The sequence below is a fragment of the Filicampus tigris genome, chromosome 10 (genome assembly GCF_054856515.1).
Source record: "Filicampus tigris isolate MCC_2025a chromosome 10, RoL_Ftig_1.0, whole genome shotgun sequence".
Classification (NCBI taxonomy): domain Eukaryota; kingdom Metazoa; phylum Chordata; class Actinopteri; order Syngnathiformes; family Syngnathidae; genus Filicampus; species Filicampus tigris.
The window spans coordinates 22,793,225-22,812,521 of record NC_141226.1 but is presented as its reverse complement, the minus strand read 5'-3'; the positions used below and the strand labels follow the sequence as shown (position 1 = coordinate 22,812,521).

At 44.1% G+C, this 19,297-nt stretch overlaps 1 protein-coding gene across 2 annotated transcripts in view; it reads left to right on the top strand.

The window, feature by feature from the left end:
* kcnn1a (potassium intermediate/small conductance calcium-activated channel, subfamily N, member 1a) overlaps positions 1-19,297 on the top strand; it is a 60,227-nt gene that overhangs the window by 20,121 nt on the left and 20,809 nt on the right. For both annotated transcript variants that reach the window (XM_086043554.1, XM_086043555.1), the window contains exons 2-4: positions 10,102-10,575; positions 13,501-13,596; positions 14,456-14,874. In XM_086043554.1, coding sequence (XP_085899680.1) covers positions 10,102-10,575; positions 13,501-13,596; positions 14,456-14,874 — 989 coding nt within the window. The remainder of the gene's footprint in view (positions 1-10,101; positions 10,576-13,500; positions 13,597-14,455; positions 14,875-19,297) is intronic.

Sequence of the window (19,297 nt, the reverse complement as noted above, 5' to 3'; positions counted from 1 at the left end):
ACGAACGTGCTAATTACGTGCCTGTTTTGTCTCCGTTTCTTCTGGCGTTTGCCCACAATGCTATTTTTACGGCTAGCGAGCGTGATGTTGTCTGAACTATTAGTCCGGACGCGACGTGGTTCGGACGACTGCGACACAAATAGCAGGTTTAATTTGCGCATCGTTTTATCAAGCACACTTGACCTTTGATGGCCCCAATCTCCAAATGAAGTTTCTGATGACACTCCCTTGTAATTTGCAGGAAATTGAAATTGTTCCTAATGAGGTGGTGGTTGTCCCACGGGAAAAGTGCTTGTGCCCTCTCCCAATCACTTGAAGCCCCATTGTTCGCAGGACCTACTTTTTTGAAGACACACTCTCACACGAGGACACGTGCAAATAACCTTTTGGGTAGCTAATCATCATAGCATCGAGTCTCTGTCGAGCACAACGTGTTATCAGTCCTGACAAGAAGACATCCCCAAAGGCACGTGCCTTTGTCCTTCTTTTTTTTTTTTTCCCCCTCTGCAGAAGATTTCACTTGTTTTTAGCAACTTTTTAATCTCTAATTGAAAGTCAAGCAAGCAAAAGTTGGAGTATGCTGGGATGCATTATCAAGGAAGGAATGTATGATTGCATTTCAATATGAAAGTATTGCAATGCTCAGCTTGGTGTGAAAGGGGTAAAAGAGGCCTCGGCCAGACTGATCGATTAATTAATTGATCGACCCATGTAGTGTACAATAGCTGAAGTAACAAATTCAGGCGACAACTAAACATTGTTGTGGGTTTTGCAATATTTGACTAAGTACCACAAGTCTCATCACCTCCGTAAAAGTTTTATTGTCCCTCAAGCGAAAACAATGCTGAGTTGGAGTTTGGTATGTATGTTTATTTTTAGTGCTACTTTTAGGTTTGTTGTTGGTTTTGAAAAAGATGATTGTGTTTACTGTTTTAACTGTTTTTCTTTGGGTTTTTTTTGATACATCCGATTATGTACAGTATTTGGTAGGCAGCTACGGTTGTTTTGCTGTTGGCCAGTGTTATCCTAGCGGGTCTGGTGCATAAACATAGCACGTGAAGCGGACATATTGTAGCGTGTGCCGGTTGTCAGATTCGAACGGTAATCATGCTGTGCTAACCCTGCAGCTCTGCTTACCAACTGTATTGGCTTTGACATGATAGTGCATCTGTGTTTTCTGGCAGCCAGACTCCATCCTCGACTTGAAAATGGCATGGCTTCATCCAGCCTAGCTACAAGGCATGTGCGGAGAAACTCAATGCGGCAAGGGAATTATGCAAATTGTTGAACTGTTACGTCTCACATCCCCGCAAAAATTTTAAGACGGGTTGCCCACAGCCAATTTCGGCAGAAAGCAAAACACGGCCGTCAAACTAGCAGACTGAAATGTTTACATAGTGAGCCCCGTCCTGCTGTAAAATTGAATTGATTTTACCTCGCGACTAATTTAAGTGACAAATAATGATTGAATATAAATACAGAGCATTGAAAAACATGTTTCTAATTTCGTGGGGAGTCTTAAAATGGAAAACAACCCAAAAAAAAAAAAAAAAAAAAAAAAAAACAGTTTCCAGCGGACGGCAGCAAAATTCACCTGAGCCGTATATTTTCATGCGCTTGTTGTTTCCGTCAACGCGGCGCTCAGGGAGATTCCGGTAATAAACGTGAGGCTTCACACGCTGCAGTTTTCCTCTGTTCTCAGCGGCGAGGAGTAATGATCCGCATGCTGCTCGGGGATGGACATATCGGCCCCGGCGCCTGCTGGCCTGTCACAGAAATGTGGCAGCATCCAGTGTGCGGGGACAAACTGGACAGCGTTGCCCCCGCCTCTTCATCACAGCGGGGCCTGGCAAAGACATCCACAGAGAGCCGTGTTCCCGCTTTGTTATTGAGCCCCTTTTTCTTTCGTCCCCTTTTAATGTCCCTTTCACTGCTTGATCTCAATCGAAGTGTGACGCTCCTTCTCTTTTGCACAGGATCCTTTCATGTCAACCACATCTCATGCTAATGGATAATATCAAGTGCACCCACACAGGCACATGAATCTTCTCAAACAATCCTAGCTCTTTTGTTTCCGCATCAATATTTAACATAAGCCAAAGCCTGGCTCAGACTGGGCTAGCACACATATTTTATGGGCCAGTGGCTGGCCGTGCGTTTGCTACCGGCGGGCAGCAACCTGACTATCCACGTTAACTCATTGAATGCCAAAAACAATCCAAGAAGTCCTTTAGAATTCAAAACATTTAGTGCCAAGGTCGGGTTTTGTCGTTTGTTTTTGTTTTTTTTTTAACGGCAGGGGTTGCCATGGGTGTGATGCGGGTTCTGGACGCGCTGGCCTTTTAAATTGCAAGCGGTTTGAGGAGTGCTAATGAGCCAAACAACCAGCAGAGGGAAGCGGTGCGACATTTTAGATTGAAAATCGCCTGTTTGCCAACTGTTTACAGTGAGGGGAGGGGGGGGCTTCACAATCATGGCGTCGCAAGATGACTTTTATTGAGACAATCCGAACATTTTCATGTATTCATATCACAGATTATGTGCAAGGATAGTTATCGTTAGCAGAGCTGGGAATTCCGCCTACGACGGACACCCATTTTGTAGGCGATAAATGAAAGACGGGAAACTTAAAAACAAACGGACCAAGCATAGTCGAAAGCCCGTTTTGTCCGTCGAAGTTGGTAGGCGATTACTGTTTGGCCGAGCAAAAAGGCGGATGGACGGAAAGCGGGAGGGTACCCCTGTTGCAGGCGGAAGGCGATAAACGGACTGGGAAATTTTAGTAAAAGTCTGATCAGAAGTAGAAGAAGAACGATGTTTGAAATATGACGAGGTCGTCACATGAACAGCCCCCGGCAGGAGGAAAATAAATAAATCAGCGATGCAGTGACGCCACAAAAAGTTAACCCCAACATAGCGAGGGGCGACTGTTAAGTGAGGGTTTCAGCGGATTCAGCGGTTTGACAGCAAAGAGCAATACTTAATTTTTCACCATTTTGAAGCCTCATTTTATATGCTTGGAGACTTCTTTAATAATTGAAATTTAGCAGGGTTCTTAACAGCACCCTTCTCTGCCCCGTGCCACTTTTACAAGATTTTGGCTTTCCAGGGTCCTTAAGTTACATAGGCAACATACTGATTCTTAACGCAACACTGTGTCATATGTCAGTTTTTATTGATTATGGCGGCGCCATGTGGACAAAAGCGGTAGTGCTTTGACAAAAAAATCAACCACATTTCCTATACGTGCCAGCGCGTAGTGTCGTGAAATCCTGAACCGTCCTTATAGCGAAAGGAGGAAGTGAGTATGCCGTAAAGCGATTCAGGACATTTGTATTTTTTTTTGTGTGCCAGGGTTGATCCCATCCTCCTCAAAGTTGCTTTGTGCCAGTAAAAACGATACAGACCCCCTTGGGGCATGACAAAAATCCCATTCAACTACTGTACTTGTAAGTCAATGTTTCATCAAAAGAGTTGTAAAAAAAAAAAATTTACTAAGGTCGATTTCTTGCCCAGTGCTGCTTTAATGCCCTGGGCGGATTAGATTGACATAGCAAACAGTACATGAAATGTGATTGGACCAAAAAAAAAAAAAAAATCTACACACAGTGGAAACAGTGCAGCCAAGAGTCGTGCTATGAAATGAAGACATCAGGATGTGAGGATTTAGGTTATAAATGTATGCCCTTGTTTCATGTCGTTTTCAGGCCAGCAAAGACACGGGGGCTTGCTGGCCCCCGACTTGCCCACCACGTATGTGCACAAGCACCCGGCCACACGCACACACACCCCCACACACACATAGCATTTTGGGTGCTTAAGCCTTGGAAATCGCGGCACAGTAACCCCATACATCACTAAACAATGAGGATTTTCTATTAGATTCGAGCTGGCAGGAGAGAGGCTGAGAGAGAAGAGCGAGGCAGAGAGTTGCCTTCATTTAAACTGTTCTGCACTGAGGCTTTTCAATTTGATTATGAGGCTCCATTTCATAGAGGCTTGGATGCTGCGCGCCGTTCGGAATGAAATTGAGCCATCGGTCGGCCGGGCAGGCAACCTTCCTCTGTCTCCGCTGCGGCGGCGGCGGCGGTGGCAGGGGCCACGCTGGCCTGCCGTGCCCTTCTGCTGCCCATTTAGTCAGGTTTCAAGGGAATGGGAAAAGTGATGGGAGCGGTTTAGTGGTTTGGAATGTGATGTGAGGGATTCTGGAGCTTTCTGTCCGTGGAGGACTTTGACTCGTTTTTACTGACAAAACGTCAGTGCCGTGCTACCTTGAGACACAAGCCGTCGTTTGGTTGATTTTGAGATATGGGCGCGACGTGGTGGTGGCGGCGAACTCAAGTCAGCGCACTTTACAGTAAGCAGCAGCTTGGCATAGTGAAGAAATGTGCCAAAAAGGAGTTTCAAGCTGTTTAATGTTTAATTTAAAACAAGTAAGCTTTGCCATTAAGTCCGCTAGCTTTCGGCAATAGATATTTCAACACAAATGGTGTAGCAACGCGTGCAGACAGACAATATAACAATACTCACAGGGATATATTCTTTATCCTCTGCCAAAAAAGACCAATATTATAGGAGAAGCATGGTACACAATATGTTGATAGTGCTATTCTCCCTAGTAAAAAATATTTTTGGCTGGAATGGATTAGAAGAAATAGACTAAAAAAACTCAAACAAAATGAAACAAAGAAAGGATTTGGGGGAAAAGTAAAATTAAGACACTCGCTCTGAAAATCTCATTAAAAATAAGTTTAAAAAAAAAACAAAAGGCAAAATGAAATGAAAACTATCATGACAAAAAAAATCCCAAACGATTCGAACCCTGGGACAGACTTGACCTGGTTCAATGATAAATGACCACTGGCAAGAGGTAACTAAAGCTGAGGATGTAACAGCAGCCCTGACCCCCGTTCCTTTATCCTTTGGCTTCCCGGATCATTCTCTTTTTACATGTCGGGCTCCAATTTTGGCCCATGACTGTCACAACGTGGCCTTATTAGCTTGATGTATTGTCATGTTAATGGTCACTGGAAACCACATTAGGGGTACAATATTGTGTCTTGTGTTTGGAAAAGTTTTTTTTTTTCTTTAAATTGCACAGCCATGACGCTAATAATGCTAACTGACAATTGACATTATAAAGGAAGTGACATGTTAAAAATACTGCATCATTAACCCTTTGCCCACACATTGTCAACAACGATGCAATGTTAGATATGTCAGATAAGGACCAATGGTAGCTCAGCTTGGGAAAACAGGTGGGCCGTGATTGGTCGTTATCCGAGCCCTGAGCAGTTGTGATGTCCTTTTCAATCAACAGAAGTGACAAAATGGCCGCCCGCTGAGATGACTAAAAACGGCTGGATTTTGCTGCTTAACTAGTTTTTCAACTCGTGGGCCTGCATAGAACATATTCTTGAAAAAAATATGTTTGGGATGACTTCCACTTTAAAGCAGCATTTCTTAAAGCAGCACTGGGCAAGAATTCGATCTTGATACATTTTTTTCACAACTCTTTTGATGAATCATTGACTTACAAGTAGTTGAATGGGACTTTTGTTATGCCCCGGGGGGGGGCTCTGTATCATTTTGACCGGGACTAAGCAACTTTGAGGAGGTTGGGAGCAACCCTGGCACACCTAAAAAATACAAATATCCTGAATTGCTTTACGGCATACGTCACTGCCTCCTTTCGCTTTAAGAACGGAAGTCAAACGTCTATGCGCTATTACTGCTGTCAAGGCAGGAGCCCCCAAACAAACAAAAAAACAAAAGTATTGTTTGAACAAAATTTGATTCATTACTTCATCGCTATTCATCTTTCACACACTGCCCCTGGAAACAGAAATGTAATTCAGTCCAACTTGCAGGCCAGCGAGAGCTCAGGATTTCACGACACTACGCGCTGGCGCGCGTGGGAAATGGGGTTGACTTTTGTCAAAACACTACCACCTTTGTCCACACGGCACCGCCATAATCAACAAAAACTGACACATGACACAGTGTTGCTTTAAAGCATTGCTTTACGATTAATAATGTTTCAACTCTACTCGGCAATTCGACCCTTTTCTACTTCTACTATTTCTGATCAGGAATCGACGACTCAAGTTCAACAAATAAAATGTGACCGCAGAACTCTCCGCACACAAAATCCACACTCCTGGAAAGTAACAGCGAAGAAACAATGGTAGTTGTCATAGATAGATAGCTATCTGTTGGCTTATCTGGTCTTCCTGTCATTTTTTTTTACTGTGGTAAATAAATGATAAGACATGTTATACAAATACTTAACACAAAAAGTTTCTCCTCCATTTGCGACAGGAAACAAAGCCAGCTTCAGTTTGCTTCCTAATTGTTCCATTTCACATCACCATCACGGAGGCTCGGCTGACCTCAAAAGGATTTGTGAGCGGAAATAACAAACGGTTTTATCATTTACGCTCCTCGGGCCCGGTTTTTTTTTTTTTTTGCCGCGCGGATCAGGGAGAAAGAAACTCACTTCACATATCCCGGGCCACGGGATCATTGCTCAGGTTGATTTTTCACACAACGCCCGACAATCGGCCTTTGCGGACTCTGACTGCAAGCCAGCAATCCACACCAAACACTAATAGGAGAGAGAGAGAGAGAGAGAGAGAGAGCAACACAAGTCCGCATTCGAATGAAAACTGATGTTGACGTGATTGAGCAGGTTCAACCACTGCATGAAAATGTGGAAATAACGCAATTATATCTTATGCAAGGGATGGCGATTCATTCCATTTTATATTATGAACCAGAAATTCAAGAGCATATTCTGGGCAAAGTAAAACGCCAACTTTCTTTGAAACGGGGAGAGCCGCTATGTCAAATCTGGTCCGGTGACGTCTTTGGGGATTGCGCCTCAACTAGCACACAGCTCCAAAAGTGCGAAACGTTCGCCGTTGTTTTGCGCTCTGTCTAGATCGCTCATGTTTGATGGCGAGAATGGTCGTCTGCCAAAAGCGGTTGTGTCTGCTTCAAAGCTGGCCTTCTGTCAAAGTCTAAAACAACGTTGCACACATTTACATATCTAGCGCAGCAGAGAATAGAGAAAGTTGGAGCGTGGCTAAAAATACTCCATGTGTTATGACAGACATATTTACTCCCAACCTCTGAGCAACAAAAGTCTTGGAGGCATACAACAAGCGGAGAAAGTGATGCTTACGCGTTCAGTAAACCGACAGGCTGGGCTACTGTACATGAAGACATTTGAAATATTTATGCCCCAAATTGATTTTCAGGGCCTTTCCCAATCCTCTTCAATGAAGTGGTATAGCAGTTTAATTTTCCCAAATCAATATCCTTCTATTTGTCAAGCTTTGGTAATGACGTCCGTGGTGCATTTGTGTGAACATTTTTTCAAACAGATATTCAAATTCCACTGCCATTAAAAGGATGCGTTTATATTCCTAAAGGTACAATGCACGGAGCGACTAAGGTGACAAGGAAGTTTAAAAAAAAAACAACCAAAAAAGTGTTTTTTATGTACTGTACTTCCGGGTCAGTTTGGCAGCTAGCCTAGCCTAGCCTCTAATGCGAGGCCGTTTGAGAGACGACGGCAAGACTAATGGAGGAGGACTTGGAACGCTCCTTGCGGTCAAGAGATTGTTTTGCACTCGCTTCAGATGTCTTTCGCTTATTTTGGCAACCGTGCTTAATATCAAAAACTGGTTTGATGTCTTTGCATTTCAAGCGAATTTCAAAGCAATTCGATTCAGCTCGCCCACGGCATGAAAATGCTCCCTTTGTTTACCCGGAAAATGACCCGTAAATACCAAAAACGCGCATTTGAAACAAAATGCGTTCTTGCAATTTTTGCGAGGGAACGCAAAGTTTTTTTTTTTTTTTTTTAACTTCCATGTCACATTTCGGGTCTCTGTAACAATGCTTCTGTGTCGCAACATTTGGCAGATTTCCCCAAGATTCCGTGCATGCGTAGTTCTTTTTGCGTTTTCCTGAATATTAGGTACATGGCCGAAACGCGCTCCAGTGACATGATTTAAAGCCCCCCACCCCCCCCCCCCCACCCCAGTAAATGAATAACGAAAAAAAATACTACATTCATTACTATTGCCATCCACCGCGTCTATATTTTACCCTCCTCCAAACCCGTAGTTGACTTACTGCGCAAAGGGTCCTAATGGCCCAGATTAAAAGGCAATTTATTACAGAAAAGGGGATTAGAAACACTATGGGCTGCACTAATCCTTAACCTTCAGTCCTGTTCTCACAGAGCCACAATATGCATACGACGATAGCATCACGGGACCGCAGTTAGGACATTTCCATTAGGGTCTCCCTTCTTTATTCCCACCGGCACATTTAAAGGCATTAGGGATGCTCTGTCAGGGCGAATAAAGTGGGCCAGTGGCGCCACCACACACACCAATTTGTGTCAGAAAAAAGGCACTGTTCCATGTGAAGTTTTCATAACCCATTTAGATAATCTGCCTTGGTGTCTGTCGGCAAATAGACGCAGTCCTGACCTTTGCGCGGAGAGATTTTTTTTTTTTTTTTTTTTTGGTCTGCAGAACTGGAGAAGAGACTTTCAAGAGATAAACCTGACACTTAATCTGAGCCTTGTTATCTATATATGAGAAAATAATTTTTTACTGGGCTTTATGGCGCTCAAATTCACAATTGTTTCCTAATCCCGTTAGGTACACGGGAAGATCGGATATCCTGTGTGTTTCTCAGTCGATGTTTGCAAAGAAATCGGCGGGATCCCGCACTGAGTCCCGTGCCTGATTTGAGAAGGTCCTTTTCGTCCGGATAGGGCAGCTTCCTGCTCCGCTCAGCCGGGAAAGACAGGAAACGGGCATCAATTTTTCATATCTAAATTTGTGCGGCGCAAAGATTCAATTTTCTGCACTTTAGTCCCCACTATTGGTTATATACAGAAGTTTTATTTATACATCAAGGTACATTCATTATTTATTTCTTTCCCAGCGACTTTGATGCATTTTGCTTAACAGCGGCCACGCTTTCAACAACGACAGCTTATCTGTCGAAATGAGAATTTTTGAGGGGGGATGGAATGATCAAATAATTCCCACCAAAAGCCAGAAGACATTGCGACAGCTTCTTTTCCACTTTGTTACCAATAACGGTTGACTTGTAATTTCATAGTGACGCTTTGCCAATTTGCGCGTCTCGGTAGTGGCATTATTGCTGTCGTGTTCAGTTGTAGTGCTGTCACTCATTTGCACGATTCGATTCAATTTGATCAATATTTCTATTGCACACTTTATATTGCTAATGACTCTCTTTACATTGTAAACGTATGTATAAGTCATAAAAAAAAAATTTAAAAAGGAGACGAAATCCAGGTGGCATTCCGTCAGATCGATGGAATGACGGGAGAATTTTTTAATTAAAATGACGGACTAAGCAGGGATTTTTGTCGGAATTGTCACTAACCGACGGACGCCCGTTTTGCTGACGTATTTTTTTTGTTGGACCGGTGGACCGACAGACTACCGACTGACCAACTGACAATTAGAATTCGGTTCGACTTGAAAACCGACAGGCTGACGAATGACGGACGGGCACCCAGGCTGCTGACGGACGACGAATGACAGACGGGCCAAATGTAGTCAAATGCCCTCCTCTGCCGGAACATATTGCAAATATCAAAAATCTGCGAGAGATTGATACACCAGGTGGCAAAAAATGACGACAAAAGCACTACTTTTGTAGGAATTAAACCCCTCAAGTCACTTCGACATAGTTCCTTGGCACAGAGATGCCAGAAGATGGCGGCAAAGCCCTAGTTTTGGCCAAACCAAATTCCTCAACTCACGTCAACATAGTTCCTTGGCACCAAGATCCTTTCATTGCATTGGAGTTTAGGTTCCATAATATACAATAATAGTCAAACCTGCGAATGCCAAACCCCGAGTATGCACGGGTCTTGCTACACCGCGAGAGTAACTCCGCCTCCTGGAGACAAAATCCTGTTTTATCACATCGGGTACTTGGCCAGTAAAGACACACTTAACGTACTCCGCTTTTGTTGATGGATACTTTGGCGTTTTTTTCGAACAGACCCTCAGCTTTAACTCTCGGTCCTCTTCCCAGGCCACTACCGAGAAGAAGAAGCTGAGCCATGCTGGATCCAAGCCCTCCCTCTCCGAGAGCAGCGGCCGACTCCCTCAGATAGCCATGAACACCTGCAAGTACAATGGCGGCGTGGTGAGACCACTCGTGGGCAGTCTGGCATCCTCGTCGCGCCGCAACCTCGCGGAGCTCGACTCGGAAACGCAGCCCCTGCAGACGCTGCACAGCTCCGGCCTGGAGGTGGTGGTGTCCAAGGGGAATGGCGGCGAAGACCCCAGCAAGGCGTCCAACGAGAGCTTGGTGAGGGAGGGCAGCGGGCGCGGCGGGGGCAGGGCGCCCCAGAAGAAAAACAGGGACATCGGCTACAAGCTCGGCCACCGGAGGGCGCTGTTCGAGAAGCGGAAGCGGCTCAGCGACTACGCGCTCATCTTTGGAATGTTTGGGATCGTTGTCATGGTGACGGAGACTGAACTGTCATGGGGGGTTTACACTAAGGTATGTCGCGCATGAATCAGAGGCAATTTGGGGACATTTACGTTGGAAGTCGCTACGTCGACTGGATTATATTAACACCGACATATGACTAATTGATAAAGCATCACAAAAGCTGCACAAACAAATACAACGCACTGGGACCAATCAAAACATTGTTCTTTTTAAAATTTCAATCGATTGGCTAAATACAGGGTGTCCCCCCCCAAAAATTAATTTAACGGCATAAAATGGTCACTAGTTTTGCGGCACGTACTTTACCTTCGAAATCTTTGAGATACCTCTATGCTAATTTCAGATAGAATTTCAGTAAGTCTACTTTTTCTCTGTTCAAAATATTCTTAGTTTGGACCACTATTTATTCGGTTGTCTCAGTTGGACCGATTAAATATGGCCACGTATCCGAGCATCATTATACCAATCTGGAGTGTGATTTAAATTACCGTAAAATCCTGTGAATAACACACGCCCGTGTATAATACTCAAAATCCCCCTTAAAGCGGAAGTCAACACAAACATTTTTTGTAAAGAATATGTTCTATGCAAGCCCACTAGTTGAAACAGGGCATTCTGATAAATATTGCGTTTGTGGAATAAGTGTTAATCCACTCGTTTTTATCCATCCCTGGGGGCGGCCATTTTGTCACTTCTGTCAACTGAAAATGACATCACAACTGCTCACAACGACCAATCACGGCTCGGGTTCGGAAAACAGGTCAGCCGTGATTGGTCGTTGTGAGCAGTTGTGATGTCATTTTCAGTCGACAGAAGACAAAATGGCCGCCCCCAGAGATTGCTAAAAACGAGTGGATGAACACTTATTCCACAAACGCAATATTCATCAGAATGCTGTGTTTCAACTAGTGGGCCTGCTGGGAACATATTCTTGAAAAAAAATATCTTTGGGTTGACTTCCGCTTTAAAAAGCTTTTTTTTTCCTCTGTGCTTCTGCATAATACGATCCACTGATTTGCTGGTATCCTTTATCATCAGAGTAAATAATATGAATGAATAAAGATTCAAAGCATACCAACAAGGTCTAAATGCTTTTGAATCCAAGTTAAACACTGTGCTCTTTACCCATTTTCATGTCTTTCAAAGTATTTTTAAAATCATGTTTTCAAAATTTAGCTCTGGCACCTCACACTCTTTCAGCATTTCAGTCAGCTGTTTTTTTATGTCTTTACTTTAAATGTCTCTAACACTGTTTGCAACTACTTTCAATTGCACTTTTAATGATAGTATGTGACGCATATTGAGTTACGTGACATGCGCGATATATTTTATGAGTAATATTCACAGGATTTTCCAGTATCCCGTTAGTCTGTGACTTGAAAATGCAAATGTCCTACGCGGGGGCGGAGCCAGGACGTGGCGAATGGGTGGGCCTGGAAAAATCAGGGTGGGTGGACCCGAATATTTTCTCTCACTCAGCACAATAAAATGACAAACTGAATAATATGAAGTTCAGATCTTCCTGAGATGACCACAATTATGCCATTCTTAATATCCAATAAAATAAAAAACAACGAAACACAAATTCAAAACAATTGAATAATAATATACTAAAAATGTCAAAGTATAGATTTTTTTCATGAATCTTCCTGGGTGGGCAGGCCCACCCAGACCCACCCGCGGCTCCGCCCCTGGTCCTACACCAATCCCACACCAGGCGGTTACTGTTGCATGTGGCGGGCTATGGTCTATTTTCCATCCCACATCACATCACATCAGATAACGCTTTAAGGCCGAGACAAGGTTTTTCTCAAACCTTAACGGGGAGAAAGACATTAAGAGGTTCTGAGCCCTGGGAATGAAAACTCCTTGAACCTCTGGCAGGTGGATTAATTGGTTTACTCAATGTTATTTCACCGGGGACTTCTTAAAACAATTTGAGACGTTCGAATATCTTGAGAACACGTTGCCGACCCGGAGGGCAAAGCAATATAGTTGATAGCTAAAAATACATTTTATAATCAAGACCACACAAGGACCGAGCGCGCGGTAACGAGCGGCGCGCTCGCGCTCGTTACGCTGACAATTCGCAAAGATATTTTTCCGCTTGTTGTTTTTGTCATTCCTTGTCAGTCGGCGTCCTCATTGTCATAACAAGCACATGATCACTGTCCCGTCGTAGCCCGGGCAGCTGTTTAGAGATTTATCAAATGGCACGGACCGCTCTCCTGCACTCTCTCATTTTCTAGATCTATGGCCCTAATGTGCTCGCACTCGCGCGCACGCACGCACGCACGCACGCACACACACACACACAAACACCGCAGCTCTGGCATCCAGCTGGTCTATTTATCACCAGTGAGGCTCTCCGTAGTGGGGCTCCGCTAATGCTAGCCTTGCCTTTTCTGCACCTGCCATTAAATGGAAAGTCCCCCTGTTAGCGCTGCGCTTTGATTAATTGCTAGTTTAGATGGTGGCGAACGGCGTCCGTGGGTAATATCTGGCTGCACCCGCACCTGCAGCTTCATTGTTGAGCGACGTCCCGTCCACCGTGTTTGTGTGTAAACCCCATTATCTGGCCTCACTTAGACTTTTAAGCTAATAAGTAGTGTGTGTAGTGCATGTTGTGTGCGCTTGTAGCTTGTGTATTGCCCACTTTGTGCGCCTCTTGTACGTATGTGCATTTTATATAAAAGGACATTTATTCTCCTTGTCTGAGCCAGTAATGGAGCCATTTGTTTCCATTCCCACTTTTTTTTTTTTTTTTTTTTTAAATCCATAGGGGGGCCGAGACACAAGACTGATGCTCGGCTTTTGAATTTGTCATTTAGCAAAGTGCCAAGCAGCAACGCGGGGATATTTGAAATCTATTCCGAAACGGCAAATTATTTTTTGCAATTTGATGCATGATACGGTTGTACTGCAATGTTTTATGTCAAAGCGTAATCGTGTTGTTTTTCTCTCTCATTGTAGGAATCTTCTTACTCATTTGCACTGAAATGCCTTATCAGCCTTTCCACTGTTATACTGCTTGGTCTTATAATAATGTACCACGCACGGGAAATCCAGGTGAGTCTAATTTATAGCACAAACAATTTTATTTATATGTGATGACATACAGTATACTGTACGATGGTCATGTACATGTAGAATGTTGAAATGATGAAATCCCTTTGTCAGGCCGGAATATTTTTGGGACGTTATGCTCATTCCAATTTCCCAAACAGATAGCGCTCACTACAGCTTAATTTCTCTTAAAGTGGAAGTCAACGCAAACATATTTTTTTCAAGACTATGTTCAATGCAAGTCCACTAGTTGAAACATGGCATTGTGATAAATATTGCGTTTGTGGAATAAGTGTTAATCCACCCGTTTTTAGCCATCTCTGGGGGCGGCCATTTTGTCACCTCTGTGGACTGAAAATGACATCACAACTGCTCACAACGACCAATCGCGGCCTGGATTCAGAAAACGGGTCAGCTGTGATTGGTCGTTCCCTGAGCATTTGTGATGTCATTTTCAGCCGACAGAAGACAAAATGGCCGCCCCCGACGATGGCTAAAAACGAGTGCATTTTGCTGCTTAATTTATATTCCACAAACGCAAAATTCATCCGAATGATGCGTTTCAACTAGTGGACCTGCTAGGAAGATATTCTTGAAAAAAAAAAAAAAAAAAAAAACATGTTTGGGTTGACTCCCGCCGCTTTTAAGGAACTCCAAAATATAGCGGCGATTATTTTGATATTTTCAGAGATTCGTGTGGGCAAGAGTAGAGATGCGCGCGTGAATTTTGATGACGATCGATAACGGCTGACGGCGGCCTCGCTTCCTCCTTTGTGAATTCGGCGGCGAGTTTAAGACCAAAAACAAAAAAAAAAAGGAAGAAAACTCCTCAAGCAGGGTCTTGTTGTCTGCCCGTTCTCAGCTGTTTATGGTCGACAACGGTGCAGATGACTGGAGGATAGCCATGACCTATGAGCGCATCTTCTTCATCGTGCTGGAGCTGCTGGTGTGTGCCATCCATCCCATCCCCGGCCAGTACGTCTTCACGTGGAAGGCCCGGCTGGCTTTTACCTACACGCCGTCCGTGGCGGACGCCGACGTGGACATCATCCTCTCCATCCCCATGTTCCTGAGACTCTACCTGATCGGCAGGGTCATGTTACTTCACAGCAAGCTGTTCACCGACGCCTCGTCCCGCAGCATCGGCGCCCTCAACAAGATCAACTTCAACACGCGCTTTGTCATGAAAACGCTCATGACCATCTGCCCGGGAACCGTTCTGCTAGTGTTCAGTATATCGTCCTGGATCATTGCTGCGTGGACAGTGCGCGTCTGCGAGAGGTAAACACGGGCTTCCGAATATTGGCTAATGCTGGCGCTCAAATTGAAACGCTTTGTGGATTACCAAAACACCTTCCTCCCTTCACTAGCCCTGCTGTGTCCGCCACCTCTCCGCCGTTGCCCCCCCCCGCCCCCCATCACTAATTTGCACTTCAATCCGCAGAAAAGTGTGGGATTGTTACGATGAACACGTGGACAGGAAGCACGCGCACAAGCGGACCGCTCACGACACTTGCCTGTTTCAAAACATCCACACACACGCGCACGCGCGCACACGATTCATTAGCCGAGCAATCGCTGCACAACTCCCCACGCCTTGTGTTTATTGCTATATGGCTTGTCCATAATTCATGAGTGTCTAATTGTTTGTTTGCTGAATGATTTGTTTTGGTAATCTCAGAGCAGCCCCAGGGATCCCCTAACCCGTTTTCTGCCCCAAACTGCACAACTGTCTCAAGGGGGGGCAGCTACGTTTTGGAAATGAAAGGAAAAAAAAAAAAAAAAAAAAAAAAAAAGGCAGCGAGGAAGGAAAAGCTTTTTTCCTTTCCTTCGCTTTTTTCCTTTCCTTCCTCATTTGGCATTTAGAGAAATGAGACGTTCATGTTAGCTTTGATGTTTTGAAGTCATTGCATAGTTGGAGGGAAGGGGAGTCAGTAGGGTAGGAGGGGTTGAGAGCGCCATCGCAGCGGGTCTTGTCAGAAGCACGTGATCGTGTGCTGCACTCAACAAGTTAAGGAGCACCGAAGAGGAAGGCTTGCTATCACTTTTTTTCCCCGCGCCCATGCCCCGGTTATTGATGCTTGGTGAACTCCTGCAGCCCACCTTGCCTGCTTCCGCCTCCCGCCCCCTTGCCCCTACCTCCCACCTTAACTCGCCCCCACTGAGCTCACGCCTCTCACTAACCACCTCCCCTCGCACGCCGAACCCTAGACCCTCCGAACCCGTGAATGCTCGATAGCGGGTTTTAAAACCTCAAATCGGGAACCCGGCAAGGGAAGGACCGCACGATGTTTGAGGAGGTCACTGACGTCACGGTTCAGCTTGAGTTCGAGATGGCGGACAATCAAAGAAAAAAAACCCTGAGCAGTGCAAGGGTCAAACTAAAGGGACCGTTTCCACAAGAGGGCATTTTCAAATCTAGAACTGCATCAAAAGTGCGTTATTTGATAAACTGTTTACATGACAACGGTATTTAGGAGAACGAAAATGCAAACATTAAAAAAAAAATGGTCTCAAAGTAGACTAGAGGAGTCGGAATGAATCGACAACCAACTTTAATAATCGAGTAATCCTTTAGAGGCATTGTTGTACTTATAGTTTTCCAATCCTCTTGATTTCAGTCTCTCAACAGAAATTATTTTCTGATTTCTGTACTTCATGAAAAATCTTCCTTTACTTCAAAAAAAAAAAAAAAACACTGACCGAACCAGTATCAAAAACCTTGGTGAGTACCACAGCAATCCCTGTCGTGTGATTTTGCTTGATTGTTGTTTGGTTGGACATTTTTTTTAATCACTATACAATACCAAATAAACAACAATTATTGGTTAATAAACAGTCATCGGGGAAAAAAAAGTATTTATAATACACTTTGGCCGCGTTCAGACTGCAGGCATATCTGATGCCAGTCTGATTCCTCCTCAAATCCCATTTTTAGTGCCGATTGTTAAGTTAGCCCGTTTTTAAGCTAAAGGCGAAAAAATATTGGTGCCAGCTTCTTTTTTTTCACCTCGGCAAGAAGCTATTCTGCTTAAAACATTTTTTTTTTTTTTTTTTCGAAATCGCAGGGCTCTCACTATTACAACAACTTCAGTCATCGTAATGGTGACGTGACTTAGTTATTTAATCACTTGTTTTTATTTACTTCTATGCCGCTCGTCAAAATATGTCGAGATGATAACGTGAATAGTTCGGTCCGTGGTACAAGGAAGGTTGGGCTCCACTGATCTTTAGAACATCAGACACACACCCCTTTTTATTGGTGGGCATGCCAGTCATATGCACACAGTATTCTGATTGATTTCTTTCATTGGATTTAGTTGATTCGTAATTTAAAAAAAAAAAAAATCTCCCCTTCAAAGGGTTTAATTTATACTGTGTTTAAAAAAAAAAGTGATGTTTTTAAAACCGCTACAACTTTCCATCCGCAATATGAGTTTTTTTTTTTTTTTTTTTTTTTTTTTTTTTTAAAAGTTGTCTGTGCAGGAAATATGACAATTTTTCTCCCTTTCCCAAAAGTTGGCTATTTTGGGGAATTTTTCAGGTGACCTAGCAAGATATTCAAAACGTGCTGACAAAGAGTGGCTGCTATCGGAGGCAAATACTTCAGTCCGATATCACGTTTACGAGAGTGCCACCCATCACTCTTTGACAATTCAAGATAATGTTGATATATTACGATTACGTTGTCTTGAAATCAACGTTACAAGTCAACGATGAGAGTTAGCGCGTCTACACGCGGCCAAATAAATTCGACAGACTCGCTACAAACGGCGGCTAACTAGCATGGCTAACAGTTCGTTTGCGCTGTGATGTTTCTTCACGAAGCAGAGCGGAGAAGCGGCTTCTCATTTTCTCGGAAAGACGTACTTCTACCGCTCTACCACATTTTGATTCCATTTAGAAAAAGTCAATCGTTTATTTTCTTTGACCATTTACCAATGTACCAAGGAGCGCGTTAAATGGGGGAAAAAAAAAACATATTCATCCAAACATTTCCAAATCATACATTTCAGAGCTGTAATTGCAACGTGGTGATAGCGTAAAATGGCAACAGTCAGAATCTAACACTGACCCATGCCTCACACTCACAAACCGCGTCGCACTTTTGTCCCGGAGGACAAGCAGTTGGTATGCTTGCGTCTTTACGAAATGACATCGCCAACTACTGGCCTGGCGTGCACATTACGTTTGTCCGGGTCACGTGTCATCAAGGAACATTTTCCCAACCTTTGGCGAAGAAAAACATCATCTCCTTTTCGCCGGGCCGTTGTCATGTAAACATTCCCAAATGATTTAAAGCCGCGTGCTCGTGTCAGCACCGGATTTCACGATATGATTAGGTGAGATGGCCAAATTCTCTAACAAAAGCGGTGATTGGTTTGCTCACACACACACACACACACACACACACACAAAAAAAAAAAACCCACTCGGACCGGACACTTGCCATGACCAGTGCATGTCATTTGGTTTCGGTGTCGGAATTCCACGCGTGTCCAGATGCGGGTGGTGTTTCCTACGGATGGGTGCAAGCATGCGCGTGTATGTGTGAGGGCGTGAATGTGTGTGTTTGTATAATGTTTTGTTGTACTTTCTATTCCCCACTATGCTGCTCCATAGGGATACCATGTGAGTCCTCGCTCTCTAGCTGTGGAAAAAAAAAAAAAAAAAAAAAAAAAACATTTTTGCACCGAGCTGGCGCCACTGCTACCCTGAGCGGGATTTTGGGTGGGCGGGGTTTTAGCGGTGACAAGGGGGCAAGCCCCAAATAACGATTCGATGGTCCTTCTCAAATTTAGTGTGCAGACCCGCAGAGAAGGATTAGGGAGGACCTCGAGAGTTGGCATGAAGGTGACCCCAATCCTTCGAGAGGATCCCTCCCAGGTTTGAGGGGCTAGGAGCATAGCCGAGCAGCACTTTGAAGCAAGCGTCTCCTCGCTCACTATTTTGCGTCGTGAGAGGTCCGGTCGCGGGGGGTGGGGGTGCGGGGGGGGGGAGAAGATCCGTCCTTCAAGTCACCTTCCCGAGTTGGCCGGAGAGCGTTTTGTCGCTTCCGTTTTTTTTCCTCCCTTTCTTTATGCAATTGTTATAGATCCGTATTGCGCAAAAAGTCGTTTTAGCACCAACTCGCGGATTTGTTTGAGGAGCAAAAACCTTTCTGTTCTTTCATTACCATCTCATTATGTGTCTCCCTTCACAATTTAATTCAACAGTGCTGTAATGGTTTCCACAGACTTTTGTCTGTTGCCTCCAAGCAAAGCGAAGTTTTTTTTGTTGTTTTTTTTTGGGTTTTTTTCGCGAGAAAGGAAGTGTGTTGCCAGGCAGTCCGAGTATCCAAGAAGAGGGCAGTTGTCAAGTGGTTTAATGCAATCGAAGGTAATCAGCGCTCAGCGGCGCGTTTATGACGTAGTGCAGCAACGATGAACGGAAAGTATAACACGGTCGAATAATAGGAAGGTAAGTTGCTTCGGAAACAGACATTTTTGAAGGGGAGTTTGAGGGCTGACTGCAGCGTCTCCCAAGTTTTTGTTCAAATTCACATCCATAATTTACATCTCCCCTCAGCCCACCACCACCACCACCACCTCTCGTAAACATCAAAACAGCATGCGGGTTTTCATGTTTACTTCTTAAACCCATCATTTCAAGTAAGAAAAAAAGAAAAAAAAAAAAAAAAAAAAAAAAAAAAAAAAGCAACATC